The sequence below is a fragment of the Phycodurus eques genome, chromosome 4, assembly GCF_024500275.1.
Source record: "Phycodurus eques isolate BA_2022a chromosome 4, UOR_Pequ_1.1, whole genome shotgun sequence".
Classification (NCBI taxonomy): domain Eukaryota; kingdom Metazoa; phylum Chordata; class Actinopteri; order Syngnathiformes; family Syngnathidae; genus Phycodurus; species Phycodurus eques.
Genome location: NC_084528.1, coordinates 24703282 through 24729031, shown reverse-complemented (window position 1 = coordinate 24729031; position 25750 = coordinate 24703282). Strand labels below are relative to the sequence as shown.

At 39.5% G+C, this 25750-nt stretch overlaps 1 protein-coding gene across 5 annotated transcripts in view; it reads left to right on the top strand.

The window, feature by feature from the left end:
• Positions 1-25750, top strand: part of satb1b (SATB homeobox 1b) — a 90533-nt gene that overhangs the window by 21482 nt on the left and 43301 nt on the right. For 4 of the 5 annotated variants that reach the window (XM_061674761.1, XM_061674762.1, XM_061674765.1 and 1 more), the window contains exons 2-5: positions 3396-3641; positions 11374-11550; positions 12528-12654; positions 17627-17750. In XM_061674761.1, coding sequence (XP_061530745.1) covers positions 3425-3641; positions 11374-11550; positions 12528-12654; positions 17627-17750 — 645 coding nt within the window. In that variant the 5' untranslated portion in view covers positions 3396-3424. The remainder of the gene's footprint in view (positions 1-3395; positions 3642-11373; positions 11551-12527; positions 12655-17626; positions 17751-25750) is intronic. The other variant, XM_061674764.1, reaches the window with a different exon arrangement.

Below are 25750 nucleotides of genomic sequence, written 5' to 3'. Positions count from 1 at the left end.
GCAGGGAATTACTTGGCTCATTGCGCGTCATGAATGGGGGGAGTTGATGATCTTTTGGACGCGGGGGTGGTCGAGTTTGTCCTCTTTGACAGGACCAGTGAATTAACACGATGCACTGACATGCACCGTGACTCTTTATACACTCGTGCAACCTCAACAAACGACCTAATAGTCACATCCAAGCAAGCCACTGGTGTATTTAAACATGTAAAACTTGCCATATAGTGCGTGCTTGTTTGTCTATTATTGTGTATTTGTTGTTTTGTTAACTTTATACTAGGACTGGGACTCAATTAAAAATAATCTGTTTAATTAGAGGTGTTCTAATTAATTAATCTCGCTTAATTGCATTTTATTCATATAACAATATTTGTCCGAAAAAGCAACATGGTTTCATTTAAATGGATTTTAGTGGACGACTGAATCAAATAATTGACACTGACAGGAATATTGTTAACTCTGGAAAAATGCATTTCAATACAAAACAGTAAAAAAACAAAAAGAAAATATCCCCGTCCCAAAAAATTAAACAGACTTGAAGTTAAAGCGCCATTTTAGGACAGTTTTTTAAGAACAGTATTATCTTTTTCTGCGTTTCAGTTGAAAAGTTGGATCACATGTTGAAGGGTTGAAGTGCTTTGGTAGTATGAAAACTCCTTTTTGCACAATTTACACAAAACCACGCTTATGAAGGCTTCCCTCGGGTACTTTTAAAAAAACAAATTATTTGCCTGCCATCAGCCCGAGCAACAGAGTTTAATCCAATTCCTGCATTTTGGTAGCTGAGCTCTGATGTGCACATCAGTGTAATCGGTGTACCAGGAAATCATGCACTGACAAAGGTTCCTTATTGTTTGGAACACAAAATGCAGTTAAAGTAATGTAATTTTTATAAACTAATTAATTTGTTTGTAAATAATTAATCACAATTAAGGTGTTAAAGTCCCGCCCCTACTTTTTCTCACATGTGCAACTGTAGGTCCACATATGTTTCTGCTTTCCTTGATTTACCTTTTTGACTTTATTCCAGTTTCTAAATGGCTAAACTGGCCTGACCGTTGGGCGTGAGAGCACCTCTTGTTGTTTGGTAGCCTATATTTTCATCCATCCATCCATCCATTTTCCCATCCCACTTATCCTCACTAGGGTTGTGGGCATGCTGGAGCCTAGCCCACCTGACTTTGGGCGAGAGGCGGGGTACACCCTAAACTGGTCGCCAGCCAATCGCAGGGCATATATAAAGTAGCCTATATTTGTCTACGTTTATTTCATGTAGAATTAAAAAAAAATAAATAAATTGAAATTGCCTGTTTTGACATCTACTAAATGGTGTTTGGACCTATCCTATCTAACTTGTTCCACTTATCTTTTCTGTGATGTTGTGGGTCAAATTTGTTACCATTTCTGACACTTTTGGATAATGAAAAGGGCCCGGATCATATTGACCCTTTTACAAGTTATAGAATTCCAATTTAAAAAAGTTAAAAGTAATTAGAACTTCCTAAAACAATATTTTTATTGAGTTTTTTTTTTCAATTTCTGACAATGATAACGAAATGCGACCCAGGTCAAATTGAGACATTTTAAAGCCAGAAAGTTATAGAAATATGATTTTTTTGAAATGACTTAAAATCATTAGAACGCATTGAAGCAACAATGATTTGAGGGATTCTTTTTATTTCTGACTTTTTTGGCTAATGAAAGCATGACGTGTGTCAAAGTGACCTTTTTTTTTTAAATCGAAGAAATACAATAAAATAGTTACAAGTAGTTAACATTTCTTAAAACCACATTGTTTATTGAGCTAAATGCTAAAATAATTACTGTACAGGTTTGACTGATGTAATATGTGTGTGTACTGTTTATATGCTTTTATGGTTTGCCACTCCTAATGTCTTTACTTTCTCGAACTCTTTTTTTTTTCTTGCCTGCCACAGGGACTGCAGATGGAAATTAGCCACAAAGCTAAAATCTGGTGCAGAGCAGCTATACTCTTGATTTAAAAAAATTCTGTGGTCCCTGAAAAAGAAATGAATAAACTAAATAATACTAATATATTATATAATATATATATATATATATTTAAAAATTTATATATATATATATATATATATAAATGTTTTTATTTAACCCCCTAAACTCATTTCTGACACTTTTGGAAGCACGCTATGGGTCAGACTGACCCTGCTTCATTTTTTCTATTCCTGAGAAACGAAAACGAAAGGGTTAAATTTGTTATGCTCACCCTCAATAGTCAGCGGCTACCTGGCTGGAGAAGTAAAAATTATAGTCTACACCTGTAAAGGTGTGACATGGCAACATTTCCTTGTGAGATGACTCACCAACTAATGCTTTGCCTGACCAAACCCCAGCCAAGGCTCAACCCTGCGTGGTTGGCTGCAGAACCTCATACTCTGCTGTACGCATCCAAGCAGAATCTCCCTGTAAATTAATTTGTTCTCGCTTAAAAAAAAAAAAAAAAAGAGGTTTGTTTGGCCCACCTCGCATGGGATTCACCAGTGGATGTCCATATATAATACATGCACTGTTCGAAAAAAAAAAAAAAAAAACGCTGACACGACAGAAAAAGCAACTGACGCACTAACACAGTGGTGTCAAACTGAAGGCTCACGCACCATAACCGGATCTCCACGCCATTTTATGTGACTTGCGAAAAGCTTGCCAGCATTTTTCCTTGACTTCTGCTCAAAACTCGCTATACAAATGATAAGAACTATTTTAAACTTTGGCCTCCACTAAAAGGAAAGGCTTATGATGGTCCAATTTTGAACAACTGTTGCGAAAATGCTAAGGGTTGGTATTAACATATAGCAACATATCACCCTGAGTACAAAAAATGCAAAGGCACAGAGATAAGGATTTTAAAGTTTGCCATTAGGTTGCGTACTATTTCCAATGAGAATTGATACCATGCTAACAGTTTTTATGCTAACATTTAGCAAGACAACTTAAATGGTGAATGCGCTGAGGCACAATAAAGTATTTGCATTTCCTCCTGGAGTTGTATTCTATTTGTAATGAGAATAAATGCAATTCTAATATGGTAACAGAGGTCATAGTGATAAGTATTTTACTTTGTGCCCTAAGGTATGGAACTATTTTAAAGGCTACTAGCTCAGTTGCTGACATGCAAACAGTATGCTAACAGTTTAGAGCTGGACCCAAACTTAGGTACATAAGTTGAATCAGTACTTCTATTACCAGTATTTTATTTATTTTTATTTTTTTATACACGTATCTGTACTTCTACTTAAGCACAGAGTATGAACACTTTTGCCACCTCTGGGCAGCTATACAGTAACTACGTTGTGGCCTGTCGTGTAAAACAAGTTTGACACCCCTGCGCTAAAATCATCTCTCTCCTGTCTTCGCAGGTGACTGTAGTGAGTCGAGGGTTGCTGAGATGATGATGGACCATCTCAGCGAGACGTGTCTGGGCAAGGAGAACGCCGAGCTGGTCAACAGCATTGCCGAGGGCAAGCCCCCGCCGGCCAAGCTGCCCCGCATGGAGCAGAACGGCAGCCCCCTGGGGCGGGTCAGGCTCGGCAGCACTGGGGCCAAATTGGCGGGGCTGCCCTACAAGCCTGCCAATCACCTGCTGAAGACCTGCCACAAGCGAGGTATGTTGCTTTTCCTGGATGGATGATTTCTTTCAACACCACGTCGTCCTGGTTCATGGAACATTGACACGGGCATCAGTAACAAGTTATTATGTCATTAAAAAGTCCTGTTTTGGATTTTTATTGACAAAGCATAATGCATATTTTCAGTGTAATTTGATAGTTATGTGAAAGTTTTGAACTTCTCTTTTTGAAGGAAATCATTTTCTTGGCGTTGTCTGGTTTTGCGATGAAAGAACATCAAAGACTTCTTTGAAGTACCTTTTCAATAAAAGTTGGATTTTTTTCCAAATTAGCCTCTTAATTGCTTAATTTATATTAACTTAGAATACCCTAAATGAAAATGATTAGCTTTAACTTGGAACTAGACTAGAGAATAGAAAACTCATTTTACTCAATTCACTCAATTCGCTCAGTACAGGCCATTATCTCCAGCCTCACAAATCTTAGCTTTTTTGAGAGTGCGGTCCTGTCTCAAGACCAACGCCTCACCCCTGCCCACAACTGCGGAACCATTGCCAAGCACGGCTTTCATTACAATGCCAACCAGGGCGGGAGTTAGGGTGTTGCGACTCGGTGAGCGGCTTCTACTTATGGAGGCAGGCCTCAAAGTGAGGGGAAAAAAAGTGAGCGCCTTTAAAGACAATAACCGCATTTTCACTCGCAGAGGCAGCGCTTCATACACAACACCTCATATACTTGTCAATAAGTGTGGAGATCCATACATGTGGCGCATACCTCCAGAGATGAAACTGTCAATCATCCTATCTTCCAAAGGTCTTAAGAATTCCATAAAACATATTGCCATATATTCTTTGTGCATAAGTTTCAGGTATGCAGTTTCTGCTTGCTACTTGTAGTATGGTCATATGTTGTTAAAGTAAGCTCTTGAATTTGAATCAAGATCTCAAAAACAAAGATGCCACCCAAATGGACAAACTTTCAAGATCGTCTGCTGGTTTGTGACATATTTTCATTGGATTTGTGCTCATATGGCGAAATGAATACCCTTTTCCTAAATAAATATACGTACAGTATTTAAAAATAGCGCTGGGAGCAACTCCGCTATGCAAACAGATAAGGTGCTTCCAATGACTTATACCAGACTATTTTGGATTGGTCTATGTTTTCCCCTTTCCCTTTATCATTGGTTTGTGTCTTTGTTCACAAAGCATTCATGTTTGAATTTGCACCAGAATTTCTTTGCAACTACCTCTTCAAGCAGTCACCGTGCGTTATTGGAGAAATTGCACCAGAGTCAGAGTCTGGAACTTTTTGGAAGAAACATGTAACACATAACTGATGAGGGAAACAAAACTTTAAAGTCCCAGTAAAATAGAAAGAAATGTCTTGTACATTTGACACACAATGGAAAGAGTGTTGTTAACAACCCTCCCAAATTTGAATAATTAATAAATCGCCAATTACGTAAAATGAGTCATTAAAATTGTGAAAAATCAAACCGTCCTCTCCATTCTCAAAGGTTGCTGGCATATCTGCTAAATGTCCTGAAACCACGCCCCAATCAGCTGTCAACTGTCAATCAAATACCAGTAATATGACCTGGCAAAATGGATGCCTACACATCCATCCATGTTGTGATACATGCAAATGTTAATTTTTTTAAATTTAAGCCTTATTTATCCAGGTAAGGCTATCTTTTGCCATGCTGACCTGGCTGCAGACAGCAAAGTAAACAAGCTAGCTCGCGAGCTAACCTGGGCTCCTCTCGGCCGACGGACGCGCGACAGGTTCATCCGTGGCGTCACTTCCTTGCTTGGGAATTTAAATAATGACACTGAGCTGTTCTCTAAATTGTGGCACCCAGGGAAGATGGATTTTTGAGGCGTCATGGTAGAACACTGTAGTGGTAGAACACTCGCGTAACTTGCATGAGATAACTGCTAATGCGAACAAAGGCACTGAAGTTCTTATATAGTGGGGGAGAGGCGACTCTTGCCGGGCGCCCAAATAAGTCACTGTGCGTAGTTTTAGTCATGACCCCCCAAAATATAGTAAACTGAAATTGTGAAAAACATTACGCTATATCGCTACAATTCAGTACTGCATAGTTTTCAGTGTTATGTTTTCATCAGTTATCTTCGAACATGTATGTATTTAGAAATTCGGAATTCACTTTACAGGCACTTTTACTGTAATTGATAAAGAAAAAAAGCAATCAGTGTCACATAATTCAACATAAGAATAAAGATTAGAAAGAAAATATAAATTTATTGTACAATTAAAATAATTATGCCGAATACATAAATTCACAGCATGAAATCCACAGTTGACAGTGACAATATTGATATTTGATGCTGTTCTATCCATAATGTATATTGTGTATTGGAAGCGATAACGATGCACTTCATTTTCATATCGATTTTGAAATTTGTTTTTATATTGTTTTTATATTTGTTGAAATTTGTTTTTATATAATTTTTTTTGTTGCACCCCTAATAAATAGCGTGACATCGTAATGTGGAAAACCACTTTGAAATCCAACCTTTTATCTACGGTATGCCAATGTTTAAGTGGCAAAAATATATACAGCGTGACTCCATTATGGTTTCAAAAAATCCCAACTGCTTTGTGTCAACAAGCTAAACTTTACTGTTAATTGGAAATGTGTGATAAGATGGGTTTTTCTATGGCCTGGACAATTTGTAGATTTAATAAAGATTTGGCGCATAAATAAGAAAACGAAAAAGGCCGCAGAGTTTAATCTAATCGCACTTTTTGCCAGTTAGTTGCCCTCATCCACTTCTCACCACCCGCCGCTATCCCCCCATTCAATGCTGCCTGCATGCATGCTCTCCAAAACTCTTAAAGCCTCGTCACAATGATCTTTTAGTCATCGCAGCATGCAAACACACACACGCACATCCACACATACACACACACACACACACTTATTGTGGCAGACAATGGCAAACAGAGGAGCACTGTGAGAATCATCCCTGTGTCGTGCTGCATAGCTGTTGGTGCTGTGTCATCGCTCCTCTGACTTTTTTGTTTACCCGCCCGCAACTTTCCCGTCCCCCAAGAGCCACTTTGTGATTATGACATTGTTTTTTTTTTTTTTTTTTTTTTTCCCGCAACTCCGCCAAAGCTGTCCTAAAGGAGGTGCCAATTTTTTAAAAATACAATGTTTTGTTTTTTGAAAGGAGAAAACATGCTGGTTCTGAGGGTAAAAAATTTTGAGGTAAAAATTCTTCTGTTGGCCTTAGTTTTTATATTTCCTCATTTATATTACTGTGTGTGTACAGCTCTGAAAAAAAACTGCACCTTTTTTTGGTTGAAAAAATCACATGCCTAAGTACAATTCAGGTGTATTAAGATTTTTAGTACAATTCACTTGCATTTAATCTTTTTGTTTTTAAACTTTATTTTTATTTTACTTTCATGTGCAGTAAATTTTAATTGAATCATTATTACATGTATTATTACAGTATATGACAACAATTAGTATTGCATATACAGTTTTTGATTCTCTATATTTAAGCGCAGTGTTAATGTTAAATCCATGCATAGTGGTACAGTAACTTACAATAGTATTAAATATACTTTTTAGGAATAAAACATCTGTCTCGTTTTTGAAGCACACTTAGGTTCTTTCTTTTAATTTTGGTCATTATGTATTTTTTTCAGTGGTTCGGTGGCACTTTGCATGAAAAGAAATGATGCTGTAAATGTCAGAATTTGAATTTGGGAGTTGTGTTGTCAGTAGTTTATAGAATAAAACAAAAATGTTCATTTGACTCAAATGTAACCCTACAAACAGAAATAAACTGGTAATTTTCCAATGGTTTCTTAATTTTTTCCAGAGTAGTGTAGGTTTTAATTATTTTGTAATTTTCCTTTATTAACTGTACAGGCAATGTTTTACCCTCCTGTTATGTTGTGTGTCAAATTAACCCAATTTAACCTTTTTTATGTAACACAAATTTTGGGTAAAACTTATCTTTTATGGTTTATTTTAAAAATGTATTTTTGAATTTGCAAGTCCCAACCATTAATCGTAACATTTTATGTCATACTCCATGGACTAGGAAATAACCGATAAACCAACCAATTAAAAACCATAAATAAAGATATTTTGGCTTCCATGCATGGTATAATAACTGTCCACTTTTGTTGTAGGTCAATTTGTCTTGATTAAAAAAAAAAAGATACAAAAAAAAATATATATATATATATTTCAATTACTACAGGTGAGAATTTTCATACGAACAAACACATACTTCTTTGTTTGGCCACCCACAACTTTCCCATCCTCCAAGAACCATTTTGCGATTATGACATCGTTTTTCATCTACTGCGCCAAAGCTGTCCAAAAAGTGCTTTTTCTTTCTTTTTTTTCTTTTTTTTCTTTTTTTTTTTTTAATACTTACGATGTTTTGCTTTTTTAAATGAGTTTGAAAAACCTGCAGGTTGCTAGTCATAATTGCACTTGGCGTGAGTACAGTGGCTTTGTTTGGCTGGGAAGGCGTCCTCCGATGGGCCGTTTTTTTCCTCACCGTCGCTCCTTTTACATCTGCGACTGTGGCCGTCCAGCTGAGAGAGCCTAATTCCTCACCTCCATCATTCTGAGTGGTAGGACCGAGGCATGCCTGGAAGCCGCGCCGCGCCTCCGCCATAGTCATCCCGAGAGGGCCCACGGTGGGAATTGTGTAGCGCAATGTTTTGGAATGCTAATACACTGAACTCTTGTTTATCGCGGAGGGTGCATTCCAGACCCATCTGCGATAGGTGAAAATCTCCCATACAGAGAGAAAATAGTTTTTTTCCCCCAAGCTTTTTCCCCCAAACATTCCCAATCTTCTCAACAAAAGATTGGGAATGTTGAGGGAATGCTCAGAAAACACCTATCTGGAACATTTCACAGGTGAACAGGTTAATTGGAAATTGGAGTGTCATGATTGGGTGTAAAAGGAGCATCCACAAAAGGCTCAGTTGTTCACAAGCAAGGATTGGATGAGGTTTATCACTTTGTGAACAACTGCATGAGCAAATAGTCCAACAGTTTAAGAACAATGTTTCTCAAGGTAGAATTGCAAGGAATTTAGGGATTTCATCATCGACGGTCCATAATATCATTAAAGACATTCAGAGAATCTGGAGAAATCCCAGCATGTAAGCGGCAGTGCCCAAAACCAACATTGAATGCCCGTGACCTTCGATCTCTCAGGTGGCACTGCATTAAAAACCGTCATTGTTGTGGAAAGTATATTGCCATGTGGGCTCAGGAACACTTCAGAAAACCATTGCAAGTTAACTCATTTCATTGCTACATCTATAAATGCAAGTTAAAACTTTGCCATGCAAAGCGAAAGCCATATATCACCAACACCCAGAGCCGAGCTCATCTGAGATGGACTGAGGCAAAGTGGAAAAGTGCTGTGGTCTGACGGTCCACAATTCGAATTGTTTTTGGAAATCATGGACGTCATGTGCTCCGGGCCAAAGAGGAACAGGACCATCCAGATTGTTATCGGCGCAAAGTTTGAAAGCCAGCATCTGTGATGGTAAAAAAAAATCAAAAATAAAAAATTAAACTGAGTGAACCAACGCAATGGAAATGCAATTATTCTATTCCAGCCCAAGTTATGTTTATCTAGTTTTTGTGTTTTTAACTAAACGCAGAAATATCAATGTTTTTTTTAGAAAAATATTTTCAAAATGAAACAGAAATTTTAAATGAAACTTCTTATGCTGGCCTTATTTTTGTGTTTTAATTTTTACAATGCAAAATTGGGTTTGTTTGGCCGCCGTTGGCTGGGAAAGCGTCCTCGGATGGGCCGTTTTTCCTTTTAATCTTTAATCTGTGATTGCGGTGCTCCAACTGAGAGAGCCTAATTCCTCACCTCCATCATCCCTGGCAGAAGGGCCTCGCCGAAGCCTTCGCGAGAGGGCCCACAGCGGGCATTGTGTCCGAGTGCCGGAACAATATTTACCGCCGCCCGTCTGCAGGCTACCCGGGAAACAAAGCCAGTATTGATCCCCCCTGCCCGCCCCTCTCAAATGAACCTACACAGCAGTCTTTATTGTTAGATCTTTATCTATTAAAATCGAGGCAGGAGGAAAAGCAGCCCTTTCAGCACATTCCCTGGCATATGTGGGCTGATTGATTGTTTTACCAGGGCTCTGCGCGCATCTTCTGGAATGCCAGGGATTGGAAAATATTAGGACGGGATGTCAGTTTAATAGGCAGAGGACAATACTGTGAGAACATGGACTCGGTCGAATTTACTCAATGCTTTATCGGAATGTGCTTCAAAGTACTTTTCTGGTTTTGGGAAGGGTGTTTCTTTTGTATTAATTTTCACCTGTTTGCACAATATTTGAACTTTTAGCCACATTTGGACAAGGATCCAAGGATATTCCGACAAAGAGCCCAGTATTGTACCAACAGCAGATTCTCATGGATGCTGTTCGTCCTGCCCCAGAATCCAAAATGGTGCGGTCCCATTGTCGTATGTTATTCTCCAAGAACTAGGAAAGAGACTGCTAACTAACATACAAACAAAATCCACCTTTTCCCCTACTTTTATTTGCTTTTTGAGTGACAATAGAACCATTCCCACTGCCACAGAATCCAAAATAGTTAAGTCCTGTTGTCCTCTGTCAAGCAGGAAGTAGCCATTCAACCAATAAACAAAGTGACAGCCAAAAGCAAAACAGCACTTGTCAATTTTATGTTTACTTTTTGCTGCTTGAGTCATAATAGAAACCTTCCCCTTATTCCAGAATCCAAATTGGTACAGTCCTATTTCATCCTCCAAGAACTAGGAACAAACAAAATCAGTAGCCTGAATTAAAAAAAAAAGTAGCCTGAATAGCATGAACGTACAAACAAAATCGTGGCGCTCCGCACAACTGACTGTGGTTACATCATCTTGCCAAACTCTTTCTCAAAGATCTTAAAGCCATGAGTGATGCAAAAGATAAAATGATGAGCTGACTAAGCAGTTTAATAGGTAGAAATTAACCAGCACGCGCTTACCTTCTTGGCTGACCAGTTACTTCTGCAGCATTACAGTGATTCATTTTTAACACAACATGCTTACTATTTTCACTCATCATTGCCTAAAAAACACTGACTTTCAATCTTGAGGTGACATTCTGCCCCACGGATTCCACAGAGTGAGGATGAGGTGCAATCTTATACCACTTCACAGACAGTTGAGAGTTAATAGTTGTTCTGAAGCCATTTTCAACACGTTATATTGGTTATTATTGCATGAAAATAACAGACGACGTGGGGACAGGCCAATAGTCCCATAATAATTCCGCCCAACAGCAACAATATGTATTTCTCAAAATATACATGAATCAATTAATGAACCGGCTGATGAATGAGACCAAAATACTGGCAAAAGTATGTGAAAACAACATGTCTTCACTTTTCACATCCTGTTGCTTTCCCAAAACCTTTGTTGTTCAAACACACAGACTACTGTTCCTCTATTTTACTCTGAAGAAAGCCTTAAAAAACGACTAAAATCAAATCTTTAAATGAGCATCAGTGTGTGTTACTTTGCACTTTATTCTCTGCCAAAGTGTGTTTGATTCCTCACTTTGGCAGCGAGACAAATAGGCGACGGGTTAAGATAAAAATTGTCCCATAAAAGAAGAGCAATATTTTTTTACGATATTGATGTGGCCTCTGTGCATCGACAGCAGTCGCTCATAGAAGGTTTGCCTTGTGTGTGTTTGGTGTGCCCGGCAGGCAACATGCTGCCCGTCTTCTGCGTGGTGGAGCACTACGAGAATCCTATGGATTTTGACAGCAAGGAGGAGCACGCTGAATTCGTGCTGGTGCGCAAGGACATGCTCTTCAATCAGCTGATCGAGATGGCGCTGCTCTCGCTAGGCTACTCGCACAGCTCAGCCGCCCAGGCCAAAGGTAAGCGCCGTCGTTGTCTCTTGATCGTCGCGCTTTTGTTGCGCTAATGCACTGAAGACAGTCGAACACATTAGTGTCACTAATAACACACACGGAGCGAGTCAAAGAAGAGTTCACTTGTGCATAACACGTGTTATTGTGATTTCAGTAGAAGATTTCAGGAGGAATTTGTACAAAAACAGTGAAAATAGGAAACCAACAGTTGTTACAATTGTAACTTATTAACTCCCAAACGCGTCGGAATACGGCAAAAATCGGATAGGCGCTGACTTGGTGATTTTGCAACATTTTTTCATTTCCTTTCAATTTTTCATTTTTGGGGCTATAAACAAGCAACCTGCTGCCTAAAACCTTTATTTACTGTACAGGCCATGTTTGAGTTTTCCTGATTAGGAAATACAATAAAGTAGCAGTTTAAAACTTTCACAAATATTTGTGGCAACATTTCTTCATTTGGCCTTATTTTTGTTATTTTCTTATTTTTATGATATATATATATATTTATATTTCCAAAATAATTTTAAATTGGCAACCCCACCTGCATGGTATTAACAGTCCTACATATTTTAAAAATGTACCACAATTTATGGAATGAATTTCTTCTGCTGGCTTAATTTTTATTTTCTCATGTTTATTTTAAGGTATCTTTCAATTATTTTTGAATTTGCAAACACCTCCCCATCCATCATATATTAACTCTACCATTAATTATTGTGGATCAAATTGATGCAATCAAAAATGAATACAAAAAATCTATACAAATATTTCATAAATGTAATAATATTTGCTATATTTTTTTAAAATTATTTTTTAATTTTCAAACAAACAGTGTTGCCTTTAACTGTACAGGCTATGTTTTAAGTCAACTGGTATACAAGTGTAAAAAGAAATCAACCACTGGTAAAAAAAAAATAAGTCAAGCTTAAATTTGATACTCCAGAATAGCTGGACCTCACTGGGCCTTGATTTTCCACCAGGTATGATTCAGGTGGGAAAGTGGAACCCCATTCCCCTGTCATACGTGACAGATGCGCCCGACGCCACGGTGGCTGACATGCTGCAGGACGTCTACCACGTCGTCACGCTCAAGATCCAGCTGCACAGGTTAGCACATCCACAGTCGCATGCGCGCGCACACACACTTGACCGTTTCACAAATGTAGTCATGTACCTACAGGAGATATGGAAAGTGAAGACACCCCTAGTTAACACTCAGTCTTATGGTGTGGGTCAAATTGGCCTGATTTAAAGTTTGAACAATAAATAAATAAATAGTGTAACAAAAATGTAATTAAAGTGGAAGTAGTTTTCTTTTTTCACATTTTAATGATATATTTTAAAATTGTTTAAATATTTTTATATAAAACACCTCTCTATACAAGAAATAATTAATATTTTGACCTTTTGAATTAAAGTTAAAAATTTAAAACGCAAACTGCTGGATGATTTTTCCAGCCTTGTTCTTTTGTTTTTACATATTTAAAAAAAATAAATAAATAAATAAATAAATAATTTGCAAGTATTATACACTCTTATATTTCATGTGACACACACACACACACACACACACACACACACGCACACACACACAGACAGAGAGACAGACAGACACACACACACACTCGCACACACACACACACACACACACACACACACCTTATTTCACCACGAACCATTGAATTAAATTGAAAAGGAATGCATTTGTATGGGGTATAAAGTATTTTATTTATTTATTATTATTATTTTTGTAAATATAGAACTTAAATGTGAAATGTAAATATTTCCTGTAAAAAGAGGCAGAAAATATATTTATTCTTCCCTCTGTTCCTTTCCATAAAAAAATTGTTTTCATGTCAACTCAAGTCTGCTTTTTTCTTTTATGTAATAAAGTAAATTTAATGAATTAAAAATATAAATACAATTATATATTATTATGTTTTCATTTAAATATTTTTAAATCATCATTAATATATCATTTATGAAAATAAAATAATTTGTGCTTGATTACTTAATGTTTAATAATAATTAGAAAAATATTGTTAGAGTTTTAGATTTTTTTTAAAACTCACAATTATGACATAGTTGCGTTTCGATGGACAGCGACTTAGGACCATAAAGTGGTGTCTTTTATGACAATCATTAAATTAATTTAAGGATTGCTTTGGCATGACCAATTGAATCGCATGACACCAAAAAATTACTCTGAACCAAATAACGAGTTTAAAAATGTCTGTCCACTTAAAACCCTCCTTTTATGTTGCGGGTAAAACAAAAGAATATTTCAAAACATGAGGAAATAACTTCTCCTGACCTTATTTCGATACTTTTCTTTTGAAACTTAACAGGGTTAGGTCTTAAATTAGAACATGACCTTGTGCAGCTATTTCAAATAGTCTCCCAAAATCCTTCATACCAAGCTAGAATACGGCCTGTCTGGTGTTGTCCATCCATGTACGCTTAATGCAGGTGTGAGACACACATACATGCACACACACACACGCACGCGCACAATCATCCAAGTGGTACTGGTGTTGAACCAGTGCCAACTGCATGCTTAGCCAGTGTTCCGTAGGGCTCTGGAGATCTGCTCTTCCCTTTTTTTCGTATGACTTGCCTACCTCCTTGTTCTGTCTCCCACCTTCATCAACAAAGACACACACACACATACACACACCTACACACACGCACACCTACACACACACGCACACCTACACACACACACACACACACAGCGAGAACACAGAAGGTTGTGTTTATTTCTACCATGCTGGCCTTGAATGCATGGCTAGCCATCCTCCTCTTCCTCACTTCCGCCTCCCCTCCAGGCTTTTCTCGCCACCACAGCAATTTGCTCTGGAATACCCACCGTGTGTTGTGTGTGTATGTGTAAGGTGTCGACACTCTCGCTCACCTTCTAGATTTGTGAACCCATATACAAACACACATGCATTGTCAGACCTTACATAGGCGACCAAAATTCCCATTGATCCAATAGGGGCAAAATCTTTATTACGTAGAGACCAAATAGAAGACCCAGTTGGTAGAGTGTGTTGTCCATTGACAGTTGTCAAAGTGTCCTTGGGCAAGATACTGAAGTCTAAATTGCTCCTAGTGGGCTCGGCAACGCCTTGCATGGTAGCAGCCGCCCATTGGTGTGTGAATGGGTGAATGTGAGCCTCTGTAAAGCGTTTCGGACACCGTGGTGGTGTTTTTTTTTCTTTCTTTTTTTAAAAAACGTTTTAAACTCATTGCCAATTTATTTGAACACACAAAAAAACTAATTGTAAACAGAACATTTAAAGAAAATATTGCACCTATAGTAGTGTCTGTGTACATGCATGGCCTTTAAGAGGCGGGGCCTGGTGGGGTGGTACGTGATGTCGGCGAGTGTGCGTGTGAGTATCTGGGCGTGAGTCTTGGCTGACAGCGACGCCTGTGCGAGCGTGCTCATTGTGATTGTGTTTGCATGCTCTCTCGGCGTTCAAAAAAGAGCTGAAAAGTGCTATGGCAATTGCGGCTCACCTTTTCCACATGCGAGGACATTACAATAAATTAGTATGCTGTAAAAATCCATGAAAAAAAACCCTACTCAGGGGTAGGGCTGAATGATTTATCATTTTAGATCGAAATTGTGATTTCAGACAACGCGATCGCCAAATTGTTTTTTTGTTGTTGTTTTTTTTTTTTGCAGCGATACTGACTGACCCAGAATCTGTGTGTCAACTAGAGTATCCCACCAACCTCACCAATCAGAAACAGCATGCGACTTGTGGACAGGTCATGCAAACCAAACAGCTCTAAGCTGGTTAAAAAACAAACAAACAAAAAAATCAGCGCATACACCCTCCTGCATGGCTGCTTGCACGCCGTGGAGCGCGCTAGGCTAACTTGTTCCGAGCTACGAGCAGCACTTGCTGGCGCGGATAAACATTATCCATCCGCGGTGCCTCCATGGTGGCAAATATGTTACACTAAATCCTAGATAAGTGAACCGCGATGTTGTGGGGGATTACTGTACATCAAAACTAAATTTCTCTCCTTGTAGTCATATTTAGGGGAGGAGAGGTCTTAAATTTTACCCCCTTAATCCCGCGGCTACCCCACTAGGAGGAAAAACGACACCGGTTTAGCATGAGCCAACGTGCTAATCTACTTTGTGTTTACATTTCCTGCACCTTGTTGTTCTTTTTCCCATTATCTCAACCCTCCTCGTCCCCCCACCTGACTACTGCAGACATGTAGCCAATGTTTTGGCAGTGCACGGCGAAAAGGTAGAAGTAAGACAAAATAATAGCGGCGGTGGCCACATGCAGCTGATGTATAATTCATGCATCAATCCAGCAGATGTGTTGTATAAAGTAATTAACTAATCAGAACAATCAGGAGAGGGAGAGAGAGAATATGAAAGCAAGTGAGCGAGAGAGAAAGAGGGAAAGAGAGAGAGGGAGTAATCTCCAGATGCATCTGCTTGATGCGCCAAATGAAATCTGTCTGTCTTGGAGGGGCGCTTGCAGCAGGAAAAATGAGAGGAGGGAGGGAAAGAGAAGGAGGGGGTGATGGTGGTGGTGCTTCTCTTTCTTTACTCCGCAGTCTGCCACTTCATACCCACTCATGCTGCACGCACACTCTTGAAACTACAGTAGTACCTTGATTTGAGTACCCCAATTTAAGACTTTTTTGAGTTATAATCCTTCGCCATTGGTCGATTTATTTATTTACTTTCTGTTTTGTGTTGCAAGCCAAAATTTTGGTTATGGGCAAGCTTTGGATATGACACCACTCGAGAAAAGTGGGGAAAGAAAAGTGGTACCTTGACTTACGAGTGTCCCAACTTATATGTTTTTCAAGTTATGAGCCGTCGCTCGTTCGAAAAAAATGTTGGTTGAGGTTTGAATGAGCTTTAGATACGTTGCCACTGGAGTTAAGTGACGAGTCAAACAACAACAACCTCACAACTAAAAAAAAAAGTCAAACACACAAAATGAAGACTGGACTTGAGAAATATTTTATTTTTTAATAAAAATACATAACAAAAGCACATCAAGTGCTTGCTTCAAGCTGCTTACTGCCATTCCTAGTTGAAGTTCAAACATAAAACAAAGAAAATTAGACATTGGATATTTTACCAAACCACAAACCTTACAAAATTCTGCTAGGTTAATGCTAACACACAATACAAAACTTAATGGGCTAATGAAACTAACATCGATGTTACGGTAGTTATAACCCTTTAAGCAATGGCTATTTGAACAACAACGCATGTAGACAGACAATATAACAATACTCACAGGGAGATATTATTTATCTTCTACAAAAAATGACTAATATTACTACAGCTTACTGTGTCATCTAGTTGTGAAACTCTTCTTCGTGTAATCTTTATGTCTGTATTATACTGCTCCCTGGTGGCCAAGGTGTGCACACGAGGAGCACAATGCCAATAGATATTGAAGAATGAAGTCATGATGCACAAAGTGTTTAATTATTTATATTCTGGTTAATTATGATATTTCTGTTTATTTTTATCAAGTACAATACTTTAGAGTACTAGTTTACCTTAATTAAACAAACAAAAACAAAAAACGTGACCAAAACCTGGGGTTTTATGGGTGTCTGGAATGAATTGATGGTCTTTCCATTCATATGAATGGGTTTAGGTGATTTGAGATACCAGTGTTTTTCGTTACAAGCGTGGTCACAGACAAATTCCACTTTTAAGTCAAGGCACCACTTTATACCATTAGTAGCAAGGTTTACCCGACATGTTTCGGCAAACTACTGTTGCCTTCATCAGAGGGTCACATGATGTTACTGTGTCGTGTCTTTGGTCAGTGTTATTCCACAGATTTCAAAAGATTGCTGTTATTATCCCACATATCAGGGAATTGTCCAAACGCTTAAATGAAGATTAAATCATGTCAGACATTGAATTGCGGCTCATATAATTTAATTCAAGATAGAATCAGTGCTATCCATGCTATCTGCCTGCTCTCCATCTGAATTGTTTCTCATTATTCCTATCTTCTCAAATGCCCCCCTGTCCCCTACCCCACTTTTCTCTTTTTCTCCTCCACAGTTGTCCTAAGCTGGAGGACCTGCCACCTGAGCAATGGAGCCACTCTACAGTAAGAAACGCCCTCAAGGAGTTACTCAAAGACATGAATCAGAGCTCTCTGGCTAAAGAATGCCCCTTATCACAGGTGCTGAAGCCCAGTCTGCTTATTACCCCCCCCTTTAAAAAAATAATATTAGCACAACAAATATCCCGGCTTTGCTGCACAAAAGCACACACACCTGCACCACTCTCTCGGTTTTATCCTTGACTGATTATTACATTATTATCAAATGCCCTGAGTTTGATCTGTTACAATAGCTCTCCGAGCTAAAGGACCAAAGAAGCGTGTTTTGAACATTTTTGTTTTTTCCGTAAACACTGAAAACTTAACCGATTGCAGTTACTTAAATAAACCAAGTGACAACAACTTTGATTAAACAACTTAATGTATTAAGCAGATTATTGGCAAGAAAGGTATATTTGATGGGCAGATTTAACTGACTGAAATACTATTATTATTATTATTATTATGCAGATTTAAACCAGAAGTGAAACTCCCTGGTAGGAGTTCGGCGAATTAAAATCCCAAAATGGCTGACCAAAATGTCCAGCTCCCTGGTTCAATTTCAGGCATCGGTCCTTAAGACTTTTTGGTGGGTCCTATTTTTGAAGGACATGTCCACCCAATTTAGTGTTGCTCAGTGAAACTGGGGTCAGGGACAAGTTTTTTATTATTATTATAATAATTTTTTTAACTTTCCGAGAATCCACAAAATGGTAAACATATTATTAGACATTATTATAGACATATTAGACAGAGTAAGCAAAAAAGCTTGATCATTTCGCATCATCCTTCTGTCTGGGATGCCTGCTTTAGATTGGGACTCATTTGGGTAAATTGCCTAGTAGGAGTTTGTAATAAAAAATAGTTGCTTTAATCAAAAAATATCGGGCTTCCTGATCAGTTTTGTGGTGTGAGTTCTTTAGACTTTTCGTGCGTCCTGTTTTGATGGACATGTCAATCCAATTTGGGGTTGTGTTCAGGACCCCTATTTTTACCCTTTAAAAGACCACTTGTATTATTTATCATTGGAAACCCTGATTAGTCACCTTACAACCAGATGTAACATGTAAGGATGATGCTTCAATGGAACAAGCAACACAACTAATTATGCGCTTAGCGCGCTAAGCAAAATGTGCAAAAATTCCAACAGGATTTGGGTGGCACTACAAACACATTTAGTGTTGCCCATTGCGCGAACGTATGAGCCTTACATACAGTATAATATGCCAACTAGTATTGTTAATGAGGATAGCCAAGTGACTGAAATAACTTATTTTAAATAGGTTTAGGACAGGGGTTCTCAAACATTTTGGGTCCATGGGCCCGTAAAGCGAATACATTATTCCAATCCGCTTCATAAAACACCAATTAAAAAAAACAAAAACGATAACACGTGAACCCCTAAATACCACAGGAATTTAGGTTGCCTTTTTTCAAGAAAAAAAGTCCTAATCATATTATCGCAAATTCATCATTTTTAGACAATTCTAATATATTGGAAATGTCATGTTTAAGAACAAAAAAGTAATAATCTTTACAAAAACAAAGACATTTTGTTGCGATGAAAAGTCTTAATCTGAACGAAAAGGCATATATTTCTGATAAGGTCATAATATTATGACAAAGTCTAAAGTTAATAAGGAAAGAGTCACATTTAAACATGAATTTCAAAAATACAACTTTATCCGCGTAGTATTAAGCCTCTTATTCTGAAAAATACCCCTTTACTGTCTAACAAAGATAACAAATGCACTGCTTTTTGTTGAAAAAAAAATACTACTATTTTTTAAACAATACACATTATGTTCTAAGAATATATATTTAAAAAAATATTTTCCAAAAAGTACTCCTTTAGTTCTCCCAAAAATTGGACTTCATTCCTATTATGTATTTTCTTCTCCTTCAAAAACAAGCCCTGTCTTTATTGATGCAGCAGTGTCAGATTTATATGTGATAATGCATCACAATCATATCAGACCTTTTAATTGGCCCAAAGCTACTGTAGGAGGAGTCATTGGTTTATTATGTTTATTTTATTGGCCGCTGTTCCCCATATGCAAGTATGCGCTTTTTGAAATTATACGACACGATAATTGAATGTGAATTATTTTGAGGACCCTCAAATAAAAATGATGGCTCACGGACCCCAGTTTCAGAAGCATTGGTTTATGAGAATCTTAGCCACACATTCCTGCCATTAGATGTTTTTTTTCCCCCAATGTAGCCATTATATCGCAATCGTGTTATTATAGTTGGCAAAATATCGCAACTTACTCTGCAATAGCTACCTACACATACACACTCGGTATGTGGGTATGTTTGTCGAGTGTGCATATATCTTGTTAACAGGCCATCCAGTCGCTATATCAAGGAGGCAGCTCTGGACTCCTTGCAATGAAACGGACATATATCTCTGTGTCTGCATTTGTGTGTTTCTGTGTGTGTGTCAATGCAAAGTTAGTTCAATGCATATGCACAAAATGTGAGTCCAAACTGTGTTTCATTGTGTTGCATACTGTCAGTGGATGTGCAACCAGATCTCCTCTCATTCTAGTACAGGTTTATGGTCATCTGGAGACCTTCTTGTGCACTGTGTGTGTGTGTGCGTGTGTGTGTGTGTGTTTATGCGTGTAGTTTATGTATGTCTTTGTGTGCGTGTGATTTAGCATTGCGGCGGTGCATTTGTGTGTTTAGCCGGGCATGAGCAGTGCTCTGATGATGTAAAGAGTCCCTGGGTGGCGTTCAGGCGGAGCCCAGCCCAGTCTGGTAATCACCCTGTTTACGGTCCATATGTGAAGAAGGCTCAGAAAAGCGTGCACACACACACACACACACACACACACACACACACTTTATTATCATCACATATACACTAATTTTAAATTAAATTGAAGAATGCTTCAGTTTGGCGGCACGGTTGACGACTGGTTAGAGCGTCTGCCTCACAGTTCTGAGGACCGGGGTTCAATCCCCGGGCCTGCCTGTGTGGAGTTTGCATGTTCTCCCCGTGCCTGCGTGGGTTTTCCCCGGGCACTCCGGTTTCCTCCCACATCCCAAAAACATGCATGGTAGGTTAATTGACAACTCTAAATTGCCCGTAGGTGTGAATGTGAGTGCGACTGGTTGTTTGTTTGTATGTGCCCTGCGATTGGCTGGCAACCAGTTCAGGGTGTACCCCGCCTCCTGCTCGATGATAGCTGGGATAGGCTCCAGCACGCCCGCGACCCTAGTGAGGAGAAGTGGCTCAGAAAATGGATGGATGGAAATTACCCCAAAATGGCAACTTCAAAGCAAAATACATAGCGAACTTGGCATGTCTGTTCAGACATGGTTTCTTGAGAATATTTTTGTAGGTCTACTTATGATGGACAGACATACAGTACCTACCATGTTTCATGTTGTTGAGTGAAACTGGCTTGGGGGGCTGAATTTTCTTTTAATTCCAGAGGGTGCTACCCTGCAGACAAGTTAACTTTTGAAGAATCCCTCGAAATTACCACTAAAATGGCAACTTCCTGTGTGTTTTCGGGAATGGCTTCTTGAGTCGTTTTTGTGGGTTAACTCATGATAGGCATCCCTACAAAATTTCATGTTGCTAAGTGAAAGTGGCTTTAGGGGGCTAATTTTTTTAAAATCTGGGATGCGTTCAGGAGATAGTTTTGGGGCAACATGGAGTTTGTTCAACATTCAGAGAGAGTTTCTCCCATCTCATATCAGTCATGTTCAGCATGCTATCAAGGCATCGTTAGTTTTGTTTTAGAAACCAAGTGCAGAGAGGATGATGATTTGCATATGAAGTTCATATTTTTATTCTATTATCCAGAGGGAACAGCTTGTGTGTAGCTTGGTGTCGACGCAACCCAGGATCATGAAGGGAACACGCTTTCTTTTGACTTTGCACCTTCGTCACAATCTACACGGCGTACATCTACAGTACATGCTTTTTGCCATCTGTCATCTCGCTAGAGTTCCGTGCGACCTAACACATTTTTGGCTTGTCTTCTGTGTAACCGTGACCCGCAGTGTGAGTTAAGACGTGAGACACATGCGGGCAACATTGATTTTTTTGCCCTATGTTTCTTTAATGGCAGCACAGTAGTCTAGTGGTTAGCATGTTTGCCTAATAGTTCTGCGATCTGGTTTACATGTTCTCCCCAAGCTTGTGTGGGTTTTCACATCCTCAAATAATGCATGTTAGCTTCGTTGAAGACACTTAATTGTCCATAGCTGTGAATGTGAGTGCGAATGCTGGTTTGTCGATGTTTATTTGCCCTGCGATTGGCTGGCAACCAGTCCAGGGTATTTCCCGCCTCAGGTTGCAAAGGGTTGGATGGATATCTTCCCAAAACAATGCTGCCATTGGAAAATGGTCAGAATAAAAAAAAGGATTAAATTAAAAAAAAAAAAAAAAAAACTAGTACAGGAGAGCTACAATCTCTTTTTCCAGTTCTATTCTGCACTCGAGTAGCAGCATTCGCATACGGAGAGAAAGCAGTCTAAATTGTTTTACTGATGAAACGTTTTGCTTTCTTATTTATTACAATTCGTATGTGTTTACTGTAGCTTTCTGCATTGAACAGGGGACTTGTTACGGCGGAATGGGAGAGGTTTGATCTCTACTTCTAGTTCTGTTCAGCACTTGAGCAGCAGCATTCACATTGGAAAAGCTTACAAATACCACCTCGTAGGTCATGTAAACGTTCACCACAGGCGGTATGATAATGCTTGTTTTCCCCAAAAGATGTTTTCAAATTATGGTATTTTTTTAACCTCAAAACAATGTAAAAAAAAATGCACCGAGCAACACAGTTTTCACTATTTTCAGTCCTGAGTTATATCTGTGCATACGCTGGAGAGCAATGTCGAAGGTGTAATATCCACGAATGGGATGTACGCGGTTAGCCACGACCGCTACATCAGAGGCTTAAAGCGTGCTAATCCCGCTTGCTTCATTCAGCCAATCAGGGCTTAGTGCTGTGGTTGGTTGGTACCAAGCTTGGCAGCCCCCCTTTGCCCACTTTGACAGAAACTATGGCAACAAACGAGCTCGAAACCCCCTCACCCCACCCCCTCAATCTACAGACACACACTTATGTACCAGCTGCAGACAGTCATCAAAATGCCATTTTAACGTGTATGTGTGTTTGTGTTTGTGTGTGTGTGTGTGTGTCTGCGTGCGTGCGTATATCCTTGCGTATATGTATGTGTGGGTTGCTCCGGTTGTGGTGGATGGCATAATTGATCTGTGATGTTGGCAAGAGTCGCGAATGCAATTTTGCTCGTTGCCTGATTTGGAATGTGTGTGTGTGTGTCCGTTTGTGAAAGTGTGTTAATTCGTCTGTCATTTTGTGTGCGTGCGTGTGTGAGACGCTGTACCACACACACTTCCTGTCTCCCCTGATGGGAACGGCGTAGATGTTGGGGCCCGATAGTCGCCCAGTGCCACTTCTTGGTCCTGCTGATAAGCGCAGTGAGCTGCTGATCGCGATCACACACACACACACTGCGCTACACTACACAATACACACATACACACACACACGTGCAGGGGCAGAACCATGTTACCTGTTGACATGTTGTAGCAGAACCCTCCCAATGGCACCTAGGTGTCATCACAGGGTCCTGTAATGTGTCTGTGTGTGTGTGTGTGTAAATGTATGTATGTGTGTGTGTGTGCGTGTTGTTGTTGAGTGTCGCGCACACACAAACACGAGGTCGGGCCCCCCGTGAGAGAGCCGGCGTGATGTATTGAGGGAGACGGCTGATTAATGAGCAGCGCTTATTAGAACATCTGTGTCAAAGATGGCGACGAGGACGAGCCAGCCTTGGAAAAGCATGGGGGGAGAGTGAGAGAGAGAGCGAATAAGAGAGAGTGAGGGAGCCCCTAGCCCAGATACACTGTAAATAAAACATGGACAGGTGGCTGGAGGAGGATTCGGGGAGGCTAAACGAAGAGATAGCGCAGGGAGCGGCAGCCTCGCTCCAACTCACGACATTAAAAGCCGAGATAAAAGGGGCTAAAATCCAATAGGACAAAATAAAGAAGGCCATCATGCATAAATGTATGAGCCATTAAAAGGAATATTTTGCCTCGCTCACCCTCCACTCAACTCCACTCAAATTGAATGAAGACTTTTCAACGGAGCCACAAAAGGCGGCTTTGTAATACGCCGCATGTCCGAATGTGCCTCATCCTGCTCGCGTCCAATTTTGAGCACGAAATGTCCTCCGAAATTGTTAAAGCACTGTTTCTGACAACTGCTTCACATCTGTGTTGAATGGAGTCCATAAACGTCTGGGACCTATCAACTGCTATTGCAGCCCTATACTATTCGACTGAATATGGTCATTCTAGCATTAAAATAAAGAACAGATATAATCATATATATATATATATATATATATATATATATATATATATATATATATATATATATATATATATATTTTTAGCATAGATGTCATACTCACACTCATTTATGTACTGAATTTGAGAAAAACACTTTGTTTACCTAAGTTAGTCCTCCAAAACTTTCAAACTTCAACTACTTTATTGATCTCTGAGGGAAATTAGTGACTCTCGGGAACATTAACGTCACAGACGACAGACACTTTCTTGTCTAACGTGGGATTTTAGTTCTCACTGAGGAATCACTGTTATCAATAGCAGTGTATTTTAGTTTGAATCGGCACTCAAGTAGCAAAATTCAGACTCTCTCTCTCGATCTAGTCAGCACTCGGGTAACAGTATTCCAGACCAGCTGCTCATCTGCTACGTTTTAAAATAAAACATCTTTATTTATTGATCCCTGACAAACATTAACATCACAGATGACAGACACTTCTTGTCTTAAAAAAGTGATCGTTTTTAAAGCGGAATCGCTGCTATTTGTAGCAGTGTAGTGTGGTTCTAGTTACCAATTGAGTAGCAGCATGCGGGATCAGCTCCTAGGTGGATGGATTTTTTCCCCCCTCATTTTGTTTGCGCTTCTTTCCCAAAGTATGAATTTATGTTCTCATAGTTAAATCACTATTATGTGGGGTGTTCTATTCGGCAGTTGAGTAGCAGCATTCCGGACCAGCTGTGAGATGAATGGATACCCCCCCCCCCCCCCCCGCCATTTTGTTTGCAAAGTGTGATTGTATTTTCTCATAGTTGAATTACTGTTATTAATAGCAGTGATGTGAAGTTCTAGTCAGCACTCGAGTAGCACATTCTGGACCAACTGCTAGATGGATGGATTCCCCCCCCCCCCTGTTTTTTTGGCACTTGTACAAAGTTTGATTGTATGTTCTCATAGTGGACTCACGGTTATTAAATGAAGGGCAGTGTAGTTCTAGTTGGCACTCAAGTACCAACATTCTGGACAAGCCGCTAGATGGATGGATTATTTTCCCATTTTGTTTACTCTTCTTGTCCAAAGTGTGACTGTATGTTCTCATAGTTGAATCACCGTTATTAATAGGAGTGGAGTATAGTTCTAGTCGGCACTCAAGTAGCACATTCTGGACCAGCTGCTCGGGGGATGGATTTTTTTCCCCCCATTTTGTTTGCATACAATTGGCACACATTTCCACCCTTATGCGGTATGTTCTGAAAAAATAAAGTGAACGGGGTGACTGGGAGGTCAGGAGTCGAGGGATCACCTCCCATTGTTGCCGAGGAGCATCATCAGCGTCGCAGCAGAGCTTGCTGTGCTCGCCAACAACCTCCCCCAGCGCATACATTACAGAAAATGATAAAGAAGGCATATACCTGTAATTTGAAAACAGATGGTCGGGCTGTTTTGAATATGTATGACGATCGAAAAGTGTTTTTTCTCCCCCTCCCGCGCGAACCTTGATATTCACCCGGAGGCCAATGGGGTGTTAAAACATTCATTTTAATAATGAAAAGCCACTATGGAGGAGGAGAAGCATCTATTTGCTTATCTCTGAGTAAGGTGAGGATGAGGAGGAGGGCGTTAGGTCCAATGTGACGGGATGAGACGGGAGTATGCAGCCGACACGGTCGCCGCGACCTGCCAACTCCTTCAAGTCTGACTTCCCAACAGATTGTTCAAACCAAACCAGCTGCTGCA